At 42.2% G+C, this 22,247-nt stretch overlaps 1 protein-coding gene across 5 annotated transcripts in view; it reads left to right on the forward strand.

The window, feature by feature from the left end:
* retn (retained) overlaps positions 1 to 22,247 on the forward strand; it is a 136,988-nt gene that overhangs the window by 89,542 nt on the left and 25,199 nt on the right. For all 5 annotated transcript variants that reach the window (XM_069114837.1, XM_069114838.1, XM_069114841.1 and 2 more), the window contains one exon: positions 202 to 274. In XM_069114837.1, the coding sequence (XP_068970938.1) occupies positions 202 to 274 (73 nt within the window). The remainder of the gene's footprint in view (positions 1 to 201; positions 275 to 22,247) is intronic.

The following is a 22,247-nucleotide window of genomic DNA, read 5'->3' on the forward strand; positions in this document are numbered from 1 at the left end:
ATTTTTTATAATAATACGCTACTATATCGTTTTATGAAAAGTGAACCAAGACTTACGTCACTACGATTTTGACCCAGCCAATTTTTCATCGCGTCGATCGTCTTTTCTTTATGATTTTGTAGCCAATTCGAGAAAAGTAAAATACTCGACGAAATATCGCTATGCTAATATGTTCACCGTTTTCTACTTTTATTGTTTCAGCTCTATGAGATTAACGACGATCCAAAAAGAAAAGAGTTTCTGGATGACCTTTTCAGCTACATGCAGAAACGAGGTAAGTTCTTTCTTACAACTTGTTGTTATAGATATCGTTACTATGCAAACACATACGTATGTACGTACGTATACGTAGTGCTGACGTGCACAGACGAGAGACAGACAAATCGAAAAAAGCAAATGATAAAATGTATCGCGGTTCGAGGCAAACACGCGAAATGGCGCCGTGTTCGTTAAACGCGTCCCTCCGTCAGATCGCGTGGTTCTCTTCATTATCATCTGATTCGCGAATCGGTCCCGCGGTAATTAATTTTGCAAATATTGATCGTTCCGATCGACGTTCAAGGCCGATTCGTCTCCGGATCGACAAGAATGTTCGCGCGCAGCTCGACTTTTCGTCCGCACGGACGAAACCATCAGTCCTCGCATTTGTCTCCATCGCAGAGGCGAAGACGTATTGCGATCTCTTGGCAAGCGGTCGCGTTCCGTGCGAGCCTACGATCCTCTCATAATCCCGCGTGCACGTCCAACAAGGGGACGCCTCCGAATCCCGAAACGAATCTCCGGATTTAACCTTAGACCACCTACGCGTTGAATCGCCTGTTCCTTTTAAACCAACGTCTCGCTGTTACTCCGTTTTCGCTTCATTTTTCACAATTTTTCCATTTTGACATGTTGAACGCGATCGCCTCTGGTCGCCGTATAAAAATATATGCAGCTGTTACAAAAAAGATTGGCACGAAACTTCAGCAGTATATAGCGCTTATCAAAACACGCATAAGAGAGACTCGATAGAAATGGGCGCGAACGGCCGTAACGTCCAAGTTACGGGTTCATCGGCGAAGCAGAAAATATTTATTTATATAGGAAGAACATTTTCTCGAATGTTTCTTGATTTGTTATTTCTTTGGATAGCTTATGACAAGATTCTCTCGAACTTTTGTTTTTCTTTTTTACTTTATCGCAAGTTAAAAATACGTATCGATCTCGATCTTTCGCGATCTTGGGAATTACCTTTCAATATTTTAGTCTCTCTTAGCCGGTGATGTATGGCACTGAACAAACACATTACCGTTGCGAATCTGTTGGATCGTGCTATTACAGACTATAGTTGAAAATATCTTACAGCTCCGAAACTGATGATATTTGAAGTCACGTTTATTAAGAATTTTCTCGCTTGTCTTAATAAATACTACGTATTCCTAAAATTTAACCTCAACTTTTTAAAACATCCTGTATATCGATACATATCGTGCACATATCGTGTAATGGTATAAGATTAATTATCTTTCCTATTGATCATATTATTTCGAAATAACGCACGATCCGTGTGAAAGTCATCGGTATGTGTAATGAACGTGTTGATGGATTCCTGCGAGAACTGAATGGAAAACATGAATCGAAACGAACTGGTATGTTGGTGAAAAATTAGTTGAAAATGTTTCGTCCGAGTGAAAATGATATCTACCTGGCTATATTTAACCCGCGCACCTGTCGACAGCCGCTGCATTGTCGCGCGACATTATTTGCATCGTCGCGCGAACTTCAGAAACCGTGCCAAGGTATTTAGAATTCGGTGAACATTCCGCGCGCTCGCGCTCAAGCTTCGAGCTTGCGTCACGATCGTGCCATACGATCTCATCTGAGCGCAACGAACTTTCCACGTTATTGTCCTCTATCGTCGCGCTCCTTAACCTATGTACGCGTCTCGATACTCGATAGATACGTCGAAGATAATTTTTCACCGACGTCTCATCCTGTGTAATTAACCTATTCAAAATTTAAAGCGTCTCGCTATGGGCGCCAAGATTTTATTTTGGAGAAATCATGGAATTTTACAATATCTATATTTTATTATACGAATATTATTATAGAAAATTTTCGTTCATCCTTTCTAATAATTCCTGACTCAAATTATTCCGTGACCAATTACAATCAGTCTATAATAAATTTGTAGCGTAAAGTACGAGATATCTCGCAGTCGGCAGTGAACGAGTTAATCCTTGAACATCAAACCTTGGTCATTGCAAATGTACTACATTTCTGAAGTTTTTTTTTACGTCTCTACATTGATAAAGTCCAGAGGAGATGCTTCCTATATTGACACTTAGCCAACCGCGTGCCCCACAGCGAGCTATACGCTGTCCACAGCGCATTTTTCCAAGTATCGAAGACTAATGTTCATAACTTAAAAAACAAAGAAATCTAAAAGTTACTTAAGTGGTCAATTATATTCTGCGGTGATGATTTTGTTTAACGATTTTACATATTGTTTGTACAAAATATCGATTCAAAAGTGTATATTAAAGGTATAGGAAAATATAGGTAAAATTAAAATCATTAAAGATGACTAAAGATAGATAACACGACTCGAAGGTGAAATTAAAAATTCATAATGCGTTTTAATGTTCTTTTATATTCTGATATCTTTCGATTATAACTTTATTTAGTCATATCAGATAGTGTAACTTTTTAATTAATTTTAACACCACTACATTGGTATGTTTTATTATATACTGTACTTTATAAAAGCAGAAAAAGTGGCACAATTAATTGGGTACAATTCCAGGTAAACAATAACTGGTAACAACAACAACAAAGAAAAAAAAAAAAAGAAAACGCGTTGCCAAAGTCAAAAAGTGTTAATGTGTCTCGATGCTATTTCAACAGTTGAGTGTGTATCTTGGATGCAGTTTTCATTAGACATCGTATAAACAATCGTATTGCTGTATAGACAATTGTTTGAAAACAGACAACATCGAAAATGTCAGTGAAACGAGACATATAGCGATGAGCATATAAATAGCAACATTTTATTTTCATACCTTGTTTTAAACACGTATGTACAGTTTATTGCTAAGGTAATTTATTATGCTAGGAAATAGAACATTTTCAAGATTATCAAGATTATTTGTATATTGCGTTTTGGATAAAAATTGGAATATCGTTATATTATTAGAATATATGAAAAATTATTATATATAATTGGAATATAAATATTGGAAATGTATAAAGAAATAACAATATTAATAAAATTGTCAAGTGTGTTTGAATGCATCGATTTGAGTTTGTACGTACTTTTATTAACACGCTCGTCGTTATATATATCGTGTACACTACCGTTTACGAACATTAGAACAACGAATGCTTTTATACGAAACGTGATAATTAACTTAGATTATCTAAGGAATAACGAATCGACCAGAATTTTATCTTTATACAATTGCGATCCAATGTACACAGTGAAAATTCGTTGCAACTACTTGCAACAGTTTATATACATACATGTGATAAACGAGCAAGAATGTTGAAGTTATCTAAATTAAAGCTTATCGAACAATATTTAAACGAATTAAAATGATTCTTTATAATCTTAAATAAGGTCCGCAGTTTACATAGTTTCTCGTAAGTATCCTAATATTTATGAACGGCGACGTATTATTTATATTCTGAGTCATTCTGGCCCAGCTTCGACGTCGCTAGAAAGTCCGATGTCCAAGAATTAACACGTTTACCACGATTAAAATATAGCTACCGTTGTGTATTATTTATATAGTTTTCATGAGATAACCGTTTATTTGAAATCGCAATACGTATTTATTTTAACACACTTTATTATTGTTATTCTCAAATCTTGTCATCGTGCAAACTTAAAGACGCGACAGCTACGTCAATAATATTGCCTGCAATTAGGATCTAATAATAACTAAGATAATTGAATGGATGCAACATATGCGTCAGCAGCAGCGAATGTGTTAAACACGGAGTTAAACAGCGATAAGAGCAGCCACGAGCTATTAGATAAATTAGAAAGTACACGCGATAAGGATTACCGGGAAATTTCGAGGAAATTGTATCTTGGAAAAGGATGAATTTTGTCACCCCGGAAATTACGAGGCGTTATTCACGGTATATACGCGAACGTCGGTTAAAGAAACGAAGCACACGTGCGACCCGCATCTCGTTTCCTGCACACGTGGATTCTCGGCAGACTTCGCGCCTAGCCGCATCCGAACGCCTCGTAAACGTCCACGTGGTTAAAAGGTTCGATAATACGTTGCATCTGCCTCCGTTAGGCGGGACGAAATTAGCTTCTAAGCTCGTCGAAACAACGGAACTGCAAAGTCTTTGTCCTTTGTCCGCTCTAGAGAAATAAATCCAGTTGATTCCGTCGTAGACAAAATTTCAATTTTCTTTTGGCGGTAATTTAATCCATTAAGCACTACGTATAGTACTCGTGATATCATACATTTTTCCCTGTGGTCTACCGTAACGCGTACTCGTCAAACAACTAGATTTTTCATGCTAAATTTATGTTCCGTGAAGATAGATTCTTCGATCGTTTGAACTGTCTAGTCGACGACCGAAACGGGAGAATTTTTACAGGGAGGCTACGTAAAATTCAATTAAAATTCCATACAGATACGATGAAACGAGAAAGTCTCTAGAATCTATTTACATTCGAATAATATGCTTAGTTTCTAGATCTAACGTTCCTTAAGCAAATTGCAAATTAACCAGGGGTTTTAAAAAAGGATCCGTATTCTAAAGCAGAGACATAAATCTTTGTACACGGATGATAGTTTGTCTGGTATCTGTTTTTTTACGAATCGAAAGTTCGATTTATTCGGAAACGTTGTCGTTTTAGATTTAAATGGTCCATTTACTACCTTTGTATATGAATATAACCTTTCCGTACGTTAATTCTTCTATGAATAACTGTTACACGATAGAATTAAAGAACAAAAGACCGTAGGTGTCTCTGATTTTCTGATAATAAGAAACCCGTTGACAAGACGAATGGAAGAATTAAGTACCAGTTGAAAGACCGGAAACACGAGCTTCTAATTTTAAACTTAGTGACCCGACCGTCAACAACCATTCGCGCAAAGCACCAAGCGTCTTCTGTTTCCTCCCTTTCGAACGATAATATTATCGCGTCTGTCCCCGTGAAATATTTGGAATAGATCGGATCTGCATCGTCGTTCCTTCTGATGAAATCAATTAAACAGGTTCTCGTGCACCGATGTTCACGAGAGTGGCGAAGCGATTAAACGTACAACAAAGAGCGTGTGGAGGGATGGGAAGAAATACGAGGGAGAGGGCAGGGTCGATCGTATTTCAGAAATTATATATCACACAGACAGAAGTGTGCATCGTTGCTAGTATAAATTTCCAATCACCGCCGATTGATAGTCCGATGATGCGATCTTTACGAGGTCGATTAAAATCGTGGTTCGAAAAAAGGGGTACGACGAACAGCGACCAGGGAATATAAAGGAGCGTATCAGGGGGAAGAAGCCCAAGCGAAAAGACCAGGGGGAACCACCCCCTGCGGGGCCCGTTATTGTGCCGACGCGAACAATGATTCGACGTTAACGCGATTCATAACACCTCGGCCACGTCTGTAGATATAAAAGACCATTCATCACATCCCGCTACATTAGTCGAGCCATCGACGATTCGTGTTTGTTATCGACTTACCCTTTCAGCCACGCAAACCCATCTCGTAGTTCGCGCGCGACGCCAATCAAATTGATTACCGTGAATCGTCTCGAATCGAACGAAACCTGTTAATTTGCCGAACTGTAAAATTTATTAAACCGTAAATGCCCCTGGTGTGATGTAAGTACGATTGACCGAAAGCTGACAATTTCAAGATCGTATCGCGCTATACGTGGGTGGAAAGTTGAATAGTAAAATTCCGATTTATGTATGGATGGTTATTTATGAAAGTCTCAGTATATTGTAGAAAGGATTGCTTTTATTCAAATACCAGGTATGTAAATATGAAACAGGAATTTTTGTATAGAAAATACATTGTATGAAAATGATTAAAAATATTTTATTCGAAGTATTGCCCATTGCTAGCTATACATTTTTCCCACCTGTCTGGCAATTGGTGGATGCCACGCCAAAAAAACTGTCGCTCTTTTGAGGCAAACCAGTCATCGAGCCATTTTCGTACATTTTCGTAAGGAGTAAAGTGCTGGTCAGAAAGTGCGTGTCCCATCGATGCAAATAAATAGTAATCGGACGAAGCCAAGTCTGGTGAGTAAGCCGCGTGCGAAAGTATTTCCCAACTGAACGCTTCGATCGTTTCCTTTTTTTGCTGTATGTGATGGTGCATTATCATGAAGCAAAATTACTTTGTGTTGCCTTTTTTGATATTCTGGTCGTTTTTCACGCAAAGCTTGATTCAAATCGATCATTTGTTGTCGGTAGCGCTCGGTATTAACGGTTTCACCAGGTTTTAAGAGCTCGGTGGTCGTCCACGTTCTTCGTTCCTCACGTCAAAATTGCTACTTCTGAATTTTTTAAACCACTCAAAGCACTGTGATTTACCAAGAACATGCTCACCGTAAGCTTCGACAAGCATTCGATGCGATTCTGCAGCAGTTTTCTTCAAATGGTAACAGAAAATCAATGCTGTCCGCAAATCGTAGTTTCCAGGCACAAAATTTGACATGTTCAACGCTATTACAAACTATGCTGTTGTATGAAACTTGCATTGTTCTGAGTCGAAAATGTTTGTGAGATATCAACAAAGACTTTTGGCATCAATGACGCAGTTTAGTGATAACTACATTATCAGCTAGGGCCATCTATATGCAAATTCCGGTTTCATACTTACAGACCTGATAAATTGGCTATGTTATTGTGTTACTACTCTAGGCTTCTACTCTACTCTACTCTAGGTTACTACTCTAAATCTTCGATATTAAATCTCCACTTCTTTCACCTTCTACGCTTTGCGAAATTCTAGGCTTCGACAAAGTTTACAAATATTCTGCAACATAAATCATCGCGTTTATAATTTTTTTAAGAATTTTTCCACAATACTAAATAAGGAAAAGAGATTGCAAATAAATAATTCGAATTTTCCCTATACTCTCTGGATCAAGATAGACGATGGAATCTTGGTATGAGATGTTATGTGCGTTATGTATAGTGTGTGTACGAGATATTCTCTTCCGATATGCATCGTATCGAACGATCCATCGTCAGATAAATTCGATTCGATTTAATTGGCTGCGCCCTTTGTACAAAGATTTCTGCACTAACTGTAAATGACCAATTTGTAGATATTATCGTTTTAACTGGTACCGAAAATATACGTGTTCTATTTATAGCACTGGACCATAGAACACCATTTTATTACACTATAAATCAATCACACCTGTATATTCCTTCCACCAACCAGCTTCTCAACCACGAACAGTGCGTTGATTTGTCCGCTGAAACAACTCCGGGCAGCAAAAGTACGAAGAACCGGGACACGGTCTTCCACTACTGGCAATAACGATGGGATTATCTTAATTAACGATCGTAAAGTTAATCATCGATAGAGAGTTTTAGTCCAGCATCTTTATCGCCGCGACCACGAAAGGACACCGAGCAACCATTCCGCGAGCTACTTATCTCCGAATGACCTCTAAATTCAGCGAGGTACTTAATAGATATTACGAGCTCGTTTCGCAACAAAGTGTCCGTTTCGTTCGTATATCAAACGTGCCGACGAGCCGAAGCGGAACACACAAATTCGCATAAGCGGAACATAATTGACGACGATAAGTTCGGCCCGCGGGACGATATCCGTGGAACCGGTTCGTGTCTACCGACGACACCTTACAGATCTATTGAAACATCGTGGATTTATCTCAACGCCATTCTCGTTGACAGACTTTCGTTTCCTTTGTTTTAAGCGGCCACTTTGCCCTTTCGATAAAGTTGCGTAAGGTCTGACACACGTGTAATAATGCGAATATATCGACGTCGATCTGTTCCCTCTCGCGAACATAGTAATACCCGAAGACACGTCTGGAATTTCGTATTTGTTATACTGTCGCAGAGAAGAACATCGGGAATCTTCCAACGCCGTCCCAAATAAATGATACGCGAAACGAAAGAACACGAATCGATGTTCGATTTTATGTAAATCGTACTTCATCGTAAATGTAAATGTAAATGTAAATCGGCGGATAATACGATTTTCTATTCAATCTACAGGCGTCTATGAGAAGTTTGGAACAAACTGACATTTTCATAAATTTACTACACGAAAAGTATCATTTTGAACGCGACGAGTACGACTGTTTCTTCGATTCAAACACTTCGGTTAATTTTACCATTGCCCTTTGTTACCAGTGGCCCATACATCGTCGATAACAAGTGCTTAGCATTGGACGTGTTAATCGATCACATTGTTTCCCAACATGAACGAAATCGAATGGACAGAACGAGACAAGGAGGATAGGAAGATCGGTGACGGTGGTTGTGGCGTCTATCGCGAGGGAAGGTTCCTTATTTATCGCGCGTATTGCTAGCACCTCTCCGGGGCCGACCGTTATAAATCTCAAGCCATTTAATATGCAAATCCCGGCACCTCCGACAGCCCGAGGACTCCTCTCGGTTGGTTTTTTTTTCATCGCGAACGAGTTTCAATCGCCGATGTAATTCATACTGCGGCGGACGACCGCGCGAGAGCAATGCCATTCTCTGTCGAATACGTTATTATCTTACTCCTCTGGGCCCCAGTATCCTCCGCACCCCGCGTCTTCCTCGTCCACGACGTTTCACGGGCCGGCCGGTTACGCGCCAACACTCCCACGAGAGCTGCCCCGCTTAATGATATCCGCTCAATTTCATCGAACACCGATAAGCCTTGCTCGATACAATATCTCTCGGGTTCCGCGACCATTCTTCCTTCTTCTTCGATTCTTTTCTTCCAGCCGTGACGTACAGTGGCTTTATTTCATGGATTTACGAGGATCTAGTGAAGACGGCAGGAAATTGTTCAAATTTTAATCCTTTCGCACTTGACGCGTATCTGCTATATCGTACTTCAATCGCTTACCAATCAAGCAGTAGTTGTTATAAATCGATCAATTTAAACTTTGAAAATAGAATTCGGGTCTAGGTTGAAGAAATAGCGACGAAAGTAATATCAAGCGAATCCTTGGAATTCTTTTGAATGGTCGCAATATGAAAAAACAGAAATCGGTAAAATGAAAGTAAAGGTACATTATTTCGCATTCTGCAGATATATCTCTATCGAAATTTCTACGAAAGTTCTAAATACGAAACGTTTCAACTTACGTATACGCTTATTGGTTATCGTACCGATTCGATTGCCTGCGGTAAGACTTGATAAACTCGTCCGTCTACATTCGCGAAGGATTTTTCAAACACGCGATATCTGACCGTTAATCGGGTTATTTGTAACGACAAAAACAACAATCGTCAGGTGCGAACACCTCTGTCTCGAACGAAATATAACATATTCCGCGATGTATCGCGAAATTTTGGTAACTAGTTTACACGTGCCATAAGACGAAAAAGATCAGAAATCGCTGATCTTGATCGTTTAATTCGTCCTCTATGTACCGCTAATTACTCCATTCATTGGAAACTTGTTCGGACGTCGTAGACGTCACTTGGGAAGAACGTCTTCTTCGTTCACGTCGATTTCGATATCCCATATGCAACGACCTTTTCCTTTCGTTTCTATTCATTCGAACGATACAAGACATCGTCGCGAACTTTCTCCTGGACTTGCAAGGATCGTCCATCTATCATCGAGACGCGAAACAGAAACGAGAGTCCGAGCGGCAATGCTTCAAGAGGGCAAAGAGGCGAGAGTGACTCTCGGTTGCAGAAGTGCATTGCACCGGGCGGGGTCGCGCGTCGCGTTACGACCGCCTCGAGAAAAATGCCTTTTTACGCGGCGCGGGTAACGCATTAGCGCTAAGGAACACGTGTTCGGCACGAACACTTTTCGTTACACACTTGTGAACGGAGCACGGCGTGCGTGCCGTCTGCGTACACAACGCAGTCTTGCATAGGTCTCACATAGGCCGCATGTTCGCTCTTTTCATCGGCCGATACTTTGTACTCGTTCGCGGATTACCGCGCTCAGCGTTTCAACAAAGAAATAGGAAAAAGAGCCGACCGTTTCCCTTTTCTTTGGCACACGTTCTATACATAGAAGTTGCGTGCCTGAATGGCGCCTGTTCTTACGCCAAGATTGGAGTTGGAATTCGGTTAGTACTCGTTTCTACGTTTTATTCGTTATTAGCGGATATAACTTCTAAGGTGAATTCAGCGCACGGCTGTAATAAAATATTTTTCTTAAGAGTGCACGTGGAAATTGGGCGACCTTGTTCGACAAGTAATAAATGGTCTTCTGTTTCATCGATTTACACGTATTTTCCAATACCTAGCTGCCAATCAACCGTTGACTCGTGTTCATTTGGACGATTATATTGATAGAACATATAGTAGGGATTGAGGAGAGTCTTGCTTAGCGCAAAACGTTGGAGGAAACGAATAAAGAACAAAGATTTATCGGGAAAAAGTAGCGATGAACGAGGAAGACTTCGTTGCTATCAAAGAATACGAGGGCATTGTTTTACGTTAGCGAAGATGACAATGAATAAAATTGAACATTTCTGTGTATTTCTATCCAATTCTCACTATCATTGTTATGTATCACTTTATTTCTATAATTGTTTTAAATCGAAACGTTACAAGAAGAACAGCGGAATTTGTATCCGCGTTAATTTGTTTAGTTTATTAAATTAATACGTAGCTTTCGAACGATAGACCCTCGATAGAATATGGTGCACGTTATAAGATTATTTGTAATTAGTTTAGCTTCCATGTATCTGAAATATCGAATTACACGCGAAGAAACGAAGCCTAAGGATAAGGTGCATGTCACTGACGCCAATCTGGGTAACCATATTACATTTCAATCACGTGAGGATTGCCTTTCTCTGGGAAACGTCATTGAAAGTCTGTTTAAAGTTCCCGTGATGCAGGGTAGTTAGGTTTCGCGTTATTTAGGAACTAGTACGGCTCGTATCGACTCGTGTCCGCGACAGCGCACGTTCATACGTTAACGAACGACCCGCCGTTGCATTTCCATTCCGCGGCGCGCACCAGGCGACGTGATTCTTTTCTCTTCTCCCCCAGGCTTTTTTCGCCTTTTTCTTATTATTCGGTATTTGGTGCCGGGAGCACGTTCGTTAGCCGTTACTCGATAACTGCGCGTCGTCACGGCACACTGCGGCTAGCTCCAACGTTGACTTCACCTCGCAACAACGTAAGCTACGTTCTCGCGAAAATAGTTTCCTTCTATTCTTCCCTCGGACATTGTACCAATCAAGTACGGTAGAAGCTGGTTTATTCGTTCCTTCTTGTACGAGCAAGAATGCTCAACTTCGGCTATATGTACGTTAGATATCGTTCGTAAGTATTCGCACGTTTTAGCATCGTGCATCTCCATATAAATTAATGGGAAACTTTGTACTTTTCTTCTAATCGTTCGTTCAAAAGTTGACAAATAGTGTATTAAAATTGAGTACGCGATGAACATGAATACATCTTGTAACGGTTTCCATTACAATTCTTTTTTAGTATTGCATAGTTTCGAGTTTCGACCAATGACAACAGTGTTGTTTACGAGCTTTGGAGAAGCTCCCTCATCCGATCTCTGATAGCCTATATTATTACAAGCTTGGTAACGAACAACAGAGCTTTAGATCGAGAGGTTTTGATCGAATTCTACAGAGACTAGAGTGAAGGCGACAGAGCACGATGAAAGAAACGACGATCAAGGTTTCGTGGTCGCGTTAATGCCTTGGAGCGGGAATTAAAGGCTGAACGAAACGGCCGACGAAACGGGCAACAGTCTCTCGGAGGCTTTATTACGTAATAAATATTAAAATTCATACGGGTTGCACCTCTACCGAGAATCGATCTTCGACCGGTCCAAAGGGACGGCTATAAAAGTCCGGAGGAGAGAGACGCGCTACTCTGTGCCGAAAGGCAGCTCCTCTCTCGTACGACGCTATTTTACTTTTATTCGAGCAGATCCATTCTCGGACGGTTTACGATCCGTCCTGCCATCGTGCGGTCTCTCGCGCGGCTTTGTGAGACGCGAGACAACCTTGCCAGAAAGAAAAACTTCAAGGAATTCAGGCCTCGTTGAAATCCGCTCGAGTAATTAAGAGATTTTTGGAAACTACGAATCGATGGGTAATTTACGATTATTTCTCACAGATATATATCGATGTATATCGTTCGTCGCGATGAATCGTCATCGGAAGGTTGAGTCGCGTGTTAATATCGATCTCTAGAACAACAGTCCGAAGACAATCGCTTCAAAGTATTGTTTGGCCGAGTAGAAATAACGTCGCAATTCTTCCTAACATTCTTCCTAAGATAACCAGCATCCACAAGTTTCATATCGCTTCTGCAACTGCCTGATCGATAGCATAAGACGTGTCTTATAAATCTCTTTATCATCCACTTTTCCACCCTGATCCATCAAAGAATCAACTTTCGCTCAGCCGATCAAACAGGAAAAATGCCGAGGTTTCCACAGGGCTATAATCCACAGGACTCTAAGATTATTATTCAAATCCCGAGCAAACTGAATTCCTTCAACTGTTGCGAAAGAACACCCTCGCTTTCGGATTCACCGATCCGAGAATTGAATTCGCAAACATAACGGTCGAGACGTGGTACCGTTACGGCGCCGTGTTGCAGTAGCCGAGACAGAATTAGACAATAAGGAGCAAAGGCAAAGTCCTGCGAAGAAACAGGTCGGTTGTTCCTATTGTCGGGAACCGATCGTAGGGAACGAGGAGTCTATCGATCGATCGGTCTCGTTCCCGCCGCCCCCGGGACATCTCGGTTTCTACCTTTATTTGTATCTGCGCGAGCCGCTCCAATGTCGTTTTATCGCGTTTACGACCTTGTCGAGCAAATGTACGAGTCGAGCGTGGACGTTCGACGACGACAGACAGAGTCAATTCAGCTTGTCCATAAACACCCATCCACGTTTACCTCCATAAAACGAAATAAAGTCCTAGCGCGCGCATCGACGAGAGTCCCGGCGATGGGCGGACTTCTCCCCGTTCCCGCGAGTGATGGATTTCCTCTTTGACGGATCGCTCGTAAACCTCCTCTAAATGTTTTCTCGGAAACGGTCAGAGAAAGAGAGAGAGAGAGAACCAATACGGATTTCCAAGCGAGCACGCGGATACTTTTCTCTCTATTTTTTCTCTTTTCATTGGCTACTCTCCTCCTTGTTGGATCAAAGATCAGAGTGCTTAGGGCCACCCGCTGTTTTTAGTGGGTCTTAAATCGGGATTATGTCGGGATTACAGGATCCTGCGTACGCTATCGTTTCTTCTGGTAGCGGCCAAAGGATCGCATGGAGCTTACAGCGAAAATGATCCTCCTACAATTCTCCTGCTTGTCTATCATTCTCCTTGGTCTTGGTCGCTACTTTTACAAGTTTTATCGTTAGATCCTTTTTATCTTAACGTCGTTTCGTTAACTAGATTTTTATACCTTTATGCCAAGCTTATTCGTTGAATATATAACAGTTGCCAAATAACATGGAAACCGAAAGATCAACGAAAATAAAATTATTACGTTCTTTATCTTTATATTTGATCGTTCTGACGGTACCCATTCATGTTACCGTTACAGTGGCACGTTTAACGATAGTGTTATGGTTCTTCTCGATACGGTAGTTTACAGACGAGACGAGCTTATTTTATTTGCCAAGTCAGGTTTCAGTAACAGAGTTGGTGGGTTCGAAGGGGTTGCAAGAGTCGAGTCACGACGAGTATCGTGCATTTTCGGGGTTATCTCCTCCGTCACGAGACAGAAGACGACGAAGACGCATGTCGACCGTTTCAGTCGGTGCCAGGATCGTTTCGCGAAGAATTCGCAAATTGAAAAAACCCTAGTCTCTCTCCACGCTGTTCGAGCTCCCGTTTCGTTTAATTGCTTCGCACGGCCGACTCGTTTCTAGCATCGATCATTCTCCCGTTCTTCCTTTCTTTCTCCCTCGTTCTTCCTTTTTTCTTCCGCCGGTCGTTTGCAAATCAGAGAAACGTTGGTCGATCGTCCTCGCGTTTCCGAGAAGTTTCGTGATAAGTCGACGATTAGCGGTTCCGGAGAAGCGTGGCGGCTGGTCTCGGCCTGGCTACGAGGAAAAGGGGTGAGCAATCATCAGCAATTATTCGGAATCCCAGCATATAACGACGTGCACCCGCTGATTGATGCCCTCCAGGCGATCTGGCTACTGAAGGAGGATCGCGTTTTCGTGCAGAAGCCCCGAAATTCCTTCGACATTAATTATTATAATGCGAATCGGATGAGATCTGACCGTACCGCCGACATTCCGAGACCGGTAGCCCGGCTATCGTTTTCACGCAAACGGAGAATCTCGTAAATCGTGTCATTTTTTCACAGAATTACCCAGGAATTTGAATAGCTTCCCTGCCAGCCTAAATCGCTACATTCGTTTCGTAAGAGAGAATTATTCTCTGAAACTCTTCTTAAAACTCTTCTATAAAAGTCGACTATAGTAGACTCGAACCACGTCTTACGATAATTCGTTTATCCCCGTCTGCGAGTAAATAGTAGTAGGATCACGGATGAAAACGAAGGGCGAGCTCGAGAACGAGCACGATCGTCCTCTCGAGGGAACCGAGTTAAATCGCGCGTGTGGCATGAAATTTCGACGCGAGCAGAAAAGAAGAAGCGGACGACGTCGCGGCACACCTGTCCAATTAGTTCTGCGCTCGTGCTCGAATTCGACCTACATTTTCCAGCGGCGGACAAGTGACCGGGTAGCTTCCAGTATCGGTGGACGAGAAAGGAAGCGAGATAGGAAAGAGGAGAGAGAGAGAAAGAGAGAGAAAGAGAGTCGGCACGGTTCTCCGGCACGTTCCAGTGCTATAGATAGCTCGCGCACGCGAGCCGAGCGAAAAGCATTTAGCAGGATGACGTTCGCACATTCTAGACGTCTCGACGCCGCGCCGGCCGTTCTCGCCGATCATCCGTTACGTTCCCGTGACGTAATTGTCGAATTCTTGCTCCGACAGTCTGCCTCCGTTTCTCGCCTTCTCGCTATCTCTCCCTTTGCTTCGCTTCACCTTCGTCTCTCCCTTTCCCTCTCTTTGCTTCTCTCGCGTATCCAGCACGCTTAGACGCCTGGAGATGGGTGACAAGAATGATCGTTTGCAGCGAGACGATTGATTAACGACGAACCGTCGAGTTTTTCGCGATCGGGTCTCCACTTTCGTCTCTGGATAATGTCGCCTCTGTCGAAGTTGTAAGAAGAAAATACCGAAGTGGGAAAATATCGATACGAGGGAAAGAGGGAAGAGGCGAAAGAAGCAAAAGAAGAGGGGTGGAAGGTGGAAGAAATCGGAGAACGGGTTCCGCGTTCTGCAGCCTCGACGCAGGCCAGGCGTGGGAAGTGAAATACGAGCGTTGTAGACGGCCAACGGCCATTTCCATCCTGCCGGTTTAGTATTGGCGGGCCACTAAGTCTGAACTAATTTGCTTATTAATATTTCACAACAGCGCCGATCGCTCTGGGGGTTCTTGATATATCGTCTCCCCCACCCTGACTACCGGTCCCTCACCCTCTGTCCCGGTCTTTTCGTGTCTTTCCTCTTGCGCTCGAACCTGCATCCACGTTTCTTCGCTCGCCTTCCATTTGTTCCCAATTGGAGTCGTAACTTGGAACGCAAGCTTTGTCGGTTGGACCAATGAAACCTACATATTTACCTTTTAAATTGTTCCTGACAAATTGTGGCCAGCACAGGATATATTAAGTCGTCTTGAAAGTTTTCACGGTTTTCGATGTATCTGATTCTTTATAATATATTTCAAGCGTTCTAGAAACATTGTTGGACACTATATCGTACTTCAAAAATCGTTTAGTGTACTTGAAAAACGAGATATAAAAGTGGAAACACAAGTAGTGAGAACACGATCGCCTAAAACTTACGTCAATTATATAGTTGTTGAAGTTTTTCTTTATCTCCCATATGATTTTATATAATTTTCTAGCGATAGTTTCTTTGCGATTAATCGACAATTTTTCTCGATAATTTCTTTCATTCGCAGATTGCGTACACTCATAATGTGCTGGCAAAACCAAGATCGTTTCAAATAAAAATCTTCGATTTCGGTAGAATCGCGTTCGTGCAAAACATTCGAGTTTCAAATTGCAGGAACTTTCATCGTGTTTATAAATTTAACCGACTCGTTGGCTTTTAGCGCGACCTACTCCACTGGCACAACCCTTATACTCAACACGATTCATTTCACTCAGATTTCTACTAAACGTTTCTATTCTTTTTTTCTTCTTTCTTTTTCTTTTTTTTTTTTCTCTAAGAAAAAACAGATCTCCAGTTATCACATATCACAGAAAAAGTGATCTGCGATCTCGCTTTACGATCCATCGTCGATCGATTGAATCGGTCAAAGCCGCGCTACGTTGAAATCGCAAGCGTCGCGGCTGATCGTTCAAAGCTCGTGGAATCGTCGTTTAATGAGCTTTCCGTGCAAAGACACACGAACGACCGGGTTACGTGTAGGCAAAAGGTTCTCGACGAAGATAATTGCCGCGCGACGAGCTGGCTCGCCGCGATTAACGTCGTTAAGGCTCACAGCCGTATCGGCGCGTTTACGATCCCTGACGAATCCACGTCGCAATAGAGAGGAGGCGGCGAGCCACGAGAGGAGGCGGCGCGGCGTGCGCGCATGACCATGCGAGTCCGGGGATATTTGGGTCGTGACGGTGACCGTCGCAACGACGGACTTAAACCCTTATTCTGGCAGAATGACAAGCACGAATCAAAAGTTATTTCTGCGTGGCCAATATATAGGTTGATTTACGCCTGGCATCGGACAATAACGCGACCGGCCTGCAATATCACGGCTCGCGTTGGTATTTTATAACCCTGTAAATAGCCGCGAAGACGACGCTGCTTCTCGGAAGCTTCGATTCCCGAGAACTCGACCCCCCGTTCGAATCGCCTACCAGTTCGTAAGTTAACGTTCGAAGTCTTCGTTTCTTCTATCGATCGTTCAACTCCGACGAAGGTTGTCGTTGATCCTTGTCGAACGGACGAACTTGATGTTTTTACTCGTTAAACGTAAAAGGTGACAAAGTTTGCTTTTTATCTTTGCATTAGGATAAAGCTGTACGAGCAACCGGTCATACAAGAACAAAGTACCGGTTAACGTGCCATTTTACGTCACATCAAAGCTTCGCCACATTGTTGGTAAGTGCCTGGCAGTCCTCCCAGCCGTGAATCCACCGCGGTCGCGATCGCGACCGAGGCCACGGGTACCAGCCGCCTCCAAACAAACCATCACGATTCCAAACACTTACTCGACAAACTCGCCGTCGTCGTCGTTGTCGTCGTCGTCGTCGTCGTCGTCGTCGTCGTCGTCGTCGTCGTCGTCTCTGCCCTCTTTCTTCTTTTTTTCGACTGTGTCTCCGACAGACGAAACGAAGGCCGTGGCTGAATTCGTGTGGAACAAGCTCCACGTTTGAAGAAACGTCTCCAGAGAGCTCGTTAACTATGATCAAAACGAAAATTTTGATACGCGTTTGGCATCGTCCTTCTAGTGCCTCGAGGTTCATCGAACCAATGGAACTTTGTTTGACGAAACAACGACGATACAATAGATCGTTGGAATCGAAATCGTAGCAGGATCCACATCGATATCTTGGTAAAAACCAAGTAAAATCCGGTTTACCTGAGTTTAGTAGCGCAAAGGCTAGCTCGACAGCAAGTTGGCATATCAAACGAACTCGTAAAGTCTATCAACCGACTCGTAACAGCGAGCATTGGGTCGATCGCTTTATTGCGATATTATTTGGGGATTTTATTATCGTGTGGCTAAGAAACGGCTGTAATATAGGTCGCGAGTCGGCCATGCCATAGAGCTGCGAGCCCACCCAGGTCGTTGCTACTCTTACGAGTTCTCCGTGGCCAAGGAACGTGAAAGAAGAACTAGAAGAACGCCGGGCAAAGAAACGACTGGACGAAGACGGACGACGTGGAATTATTCCTTCGCGTGCCACGCCCTTACTACTATCGTGTTTTGTCTATCTTCTGCTTCACGGAGTTTTGATCTACTTTGTCCGGAAACATCGTCATCAGACACAACCGCGGTGACGCTCGGTGTAGGCGTAGAACGGGTAGGATTTATTATAGTACAGATACTAATTTCAGTGACAAGTATCGTGCCGATGAAAATGTCAAGAACGCCAGCAACAATTATAGAAGATTATGTAAGATTAGAGCTTTTTGAGTTTCTCGAATTTTCTGGTCGTGAAGCTTGATAACTTTCAAGTAGGTATATACCCAAGGTAGATATTCTCTGAAAAAAAACTCTATCTGTATCTTCACGCGTAAATTCATATCGCCATCGATCAATGAATTATTCCGACGATACGTTACAAATATATTCGCTTCATTTTAGCTGGTTATGTCGTGTCGTCGTTGCGTAATTTTTATCGTTGTACAGGATGTTGAAAACTAATTAAGTAATTAGAAAAATTGTAGTAATTGAGTAATTAGAAAAATTCATGGATTCGATTATTCGATTTCTAAAGAATTCGAAACTATGATGCTTCTCGAATAACGCTTCGAAATGAAACAATAATTTTATCCTTTGCTGCATCGATTATGAGATTAATCGCGTCCCAATAGACCGCTGTATGTAACCACGACACTTATCAATAATAAAATCACCGCAGTTTCATTCATTCGTAATTTCGTGATTGAAATCCATTCTATAGAAAAACAACCAACAACTTTTATGTATAACATTTTGAAGCTTAACCCTCGTGCGTGTAGATTTATCACGATTAAAATTTAAACGAAAGAAATAGCGAGCAATGTGACAAAAGGACGAACTAAGAGGAAAATCCCCTGCTTGTTGTTCGTGGCGCGCGATATCAGGATCGTTTTGTTTCCCTGGATTAGAGTAGGGAACCGAAATGAGAACGACGATGCCACCCACGAATTATAAGCCACACCCTAGGCAAACACAGGGGGTTGCCATGCCACCGACGGAGATACAATTATTTGATCGCCATGCAACAAGTGGCTACGGGGAGGTTTGCGGGAATCTTCTATTTTAGTCGGGGAGATTTCGATGCCTCGATAGAGAGGCTCTTACCACCGGCAGGATCGCCCCACAAGTCGATAATCCTACTCGAGCTGTTGTTATATCGAGATCAATACATAATAGAGTAGACCCCTTTCTACCAGTTTTTATGAAATAGAAACAAACAGAACGAATGTCATCTCTTTATTCTTTAAGCATTCGAATTCTATTCAGTCGTAAATTCTTAATCTCAGGTTGAAATTCTCGTTACCGATCGACGCATACGTTACGCAATTTGTAATTGTTTCGATGGTTTGAAGAATGGCGCAAAACCTTGTTTGTACCTTCATTTTCATGTATCTAATATTATAGATAGAATATCGTGACACGGTGATTATAAGTTAGGCTTGATCAAACGAAGAGGAATATACGAAGGAATTTTACGAATTAAGAATCGATCGATTATCCTGTTCGATACAAAGTTGTGAAAAACGATAAAAGTCTATAATTTATATCTATCTTCGTTCGTCAAGTTTCTCTTATCCTATCAAGATGGAAAATAAGATTTCAAGAAGCATATAGAGACAATTACAGATCAAAAATTAATTGCCAAGATTCGATCTAATCTTCAAAAATTATCAGGACCGAGTAGCCTCGATCAACGAGTTAACGTTAGACGAAAAGAAAGAAAGAGCAGGGATAGTGTAACGTAGTTAAAGAGGAGGGTGAGGGAACGCGTGTCTGCACGGACTCGCGTTTGGCGTGGCAGAGGCGAGACACGGCGCAACCCCTTGCTTGGCCTCGACGTTCCATCGCGACTCCCTTGACAGTTAACTTCGCTAAGACGGATCGTAAATTACGCCAATATTTCCGCGAAATCCTAACAAGATTATAAAGCAGATTGTAGCACTGTTCGTGGCGGCTGTGGCCTCTCCCCTTTTTCCTCCGGACCCTTCTCGATCTCTTCGTGGTCACGAGCGAAGGGCTGCAACTTCGACGCTCGTTGGAAAGGGAAAGAAAGGATCGGTGTAAAGGAGGGCGTACAACGAGGGGAAGGGGGTAGACGAGCAAGAAAGAGAGAAAGTTCTATTTATAATGCGTTTGCGTCTTTGCAGGGGCCCCAGCCGGTGGAGGCAGTAAATGTCGCGTGTATTTCATATGAAACTCCACCCCCTCCCGGCTATTCTTCGCAATGCCAATCCCGGTCTTTCGTTCGTCTGATAATACCGACGCTAACAAAGTTAACCCGTATGAACAGAGAGAATCTTTCGTCTCTGCTCCCACCTTTGTCCTTCCCTTTCCCCTTTTTCTCCGTCGTATTCTTGTACCGCGTGTCTGTTGTTCGAGCGCGATTAAGTTAGGCGAACGAAGATCGTCGATATTACCAAAATTCGAACGATTGAGACCGACGCGTGGATCTACCACGTTAATCTTTGCAAAACTGTGATCGAACGATGGACAAGTTTTTGGGCTTACGATTTTTTGTAAATGTTCTTAAACGTATCTACCGAAAGATTTGAACACGAGGATAACGTTTCGATATTCGTCAGACGGCAGCGCGTACCGCAAGTTGGCTCGTAAAGTGCGCGTGGAAAGTAGCGTAGCAGCTTTGTTGGGAAAGTTGCTCGGTCAGTTTTCGAAGCAGCCGAAATACATTCAGACGTGAATCGCGTCTTTCGTTCGGTTAATTAAAAAAATAAATCCCGATGAGACAAAAGTAACGTGCAATCCACGTTGCATTGCTTATTAGCTCTTATTGAATTCGTTAACGCGATAGATTCTTCTAATGTAACAGACGTTACGTCGTATTTCCGTAAGCAATAACATATCAACCTCGTCACGTTCCCATTAAATTTATTTGTCACGCAAAAGGGGGAGAATACGTGTTACATACCCTTATCTTCCAATGAATCATTTTTTTATCAGGAAGTAACTACCTACGTGAAAACACTATTAAACTTACTATATTATTGAAACTTATCATACTTGAACCTAATTGATTAGTATCTATATGAATATCATAATATTAGGTCGTCCGAAAAGTTTCTTTCGTATTTCGTTATCGAAATAATGGATACACATTTTTCGTTTTATTATTATTTTATCGAATTACATATGATCCATTTTGTTCTATCAAAATAAATGTCACAACTTTCGACAGATTTAATGTTTGTATAAAGATGCGTCGTTGTAAAACACGTGTCTGTAAAAGAAAGACACTTTTATAGCGTATGAATATATTTCGTAGCCACTGTACGTACGTCGAAATTGAAAAGAAATATCCAACCTACCTTTCCGTAGGAGTGCAAAAGATGATTTTGCCATTAATTCCCGCGCAATTTACATACCGTTATCACGGATCCGCTAAAGCGTTCAACGCTTGTAAACAATAATTTAAGTTGGTTTTCGAGGCGAATGACTGCCTCGTCGACAATGTTGCTGGAATTGTGGACTTTGAAATGGAAATTGTAAATGGTGTGTAGTGGCAGCGAGTAGAAAGGGAAAAGGACGCAAGAGTATATTTCGCAGGGGTATATTCCTTTGGCAGCTTATTCGATAGATTCCAGGGTCGTCACGCGAGATTCTGCGAAAAGTCGTTTCGCGCGCGTCCGAAAGGCTTTTAAAGCAGGCGCGTTAGTCGGCCCACAGCGGGTCGCAGTTCCTGCGTCGGTTAATAAAGGCCTCCGACATAGTCGATCGTTATTAGATCGGGCACTCCTTCGGCCCGCCAATCTTACCCGCCCAATATACTTCGCAATAACTCATAAAATGCAACATTTTGTTTCGTATACCAATTATCCCCTCTACCGACATGGTATCGAAGGGCCGGTTTGTTTCTGTTACGATCGTCCTGCTCGATCGCTGATTGCTACGAACGAGGAAAGACGGCGCATTATGGACGAAACGTAGTCTACCACATGTTCGTGTTATTATTACATTCAACGTTCGATGGATTTGTAGTAATAAAGAGGCGGCCGCAATGTTTAACCTCGCTGCACTTGGCATTTGCTAAATTAATTCCGCTAAAAATATTCTTTCTTTAATACTTTCAATCGCTTATTATGAGTTTCGACAGTAATCAT

This window comes from Bombus flavifrons, chromosome 6 (assembly GCF_040668555.2).
Source record: "Bombus flavifrons isolate JBK064 chromosome 6, iyBomFlav1_principal, whole genome shotgun sequence".
In the NCBI taxonomy this organism is placed as follows: Eukaryota; Metazoa; Arthropoda; class Insecta; order Hymenoptera; family Apidae; genus Bombus; species Bombus flavifrons.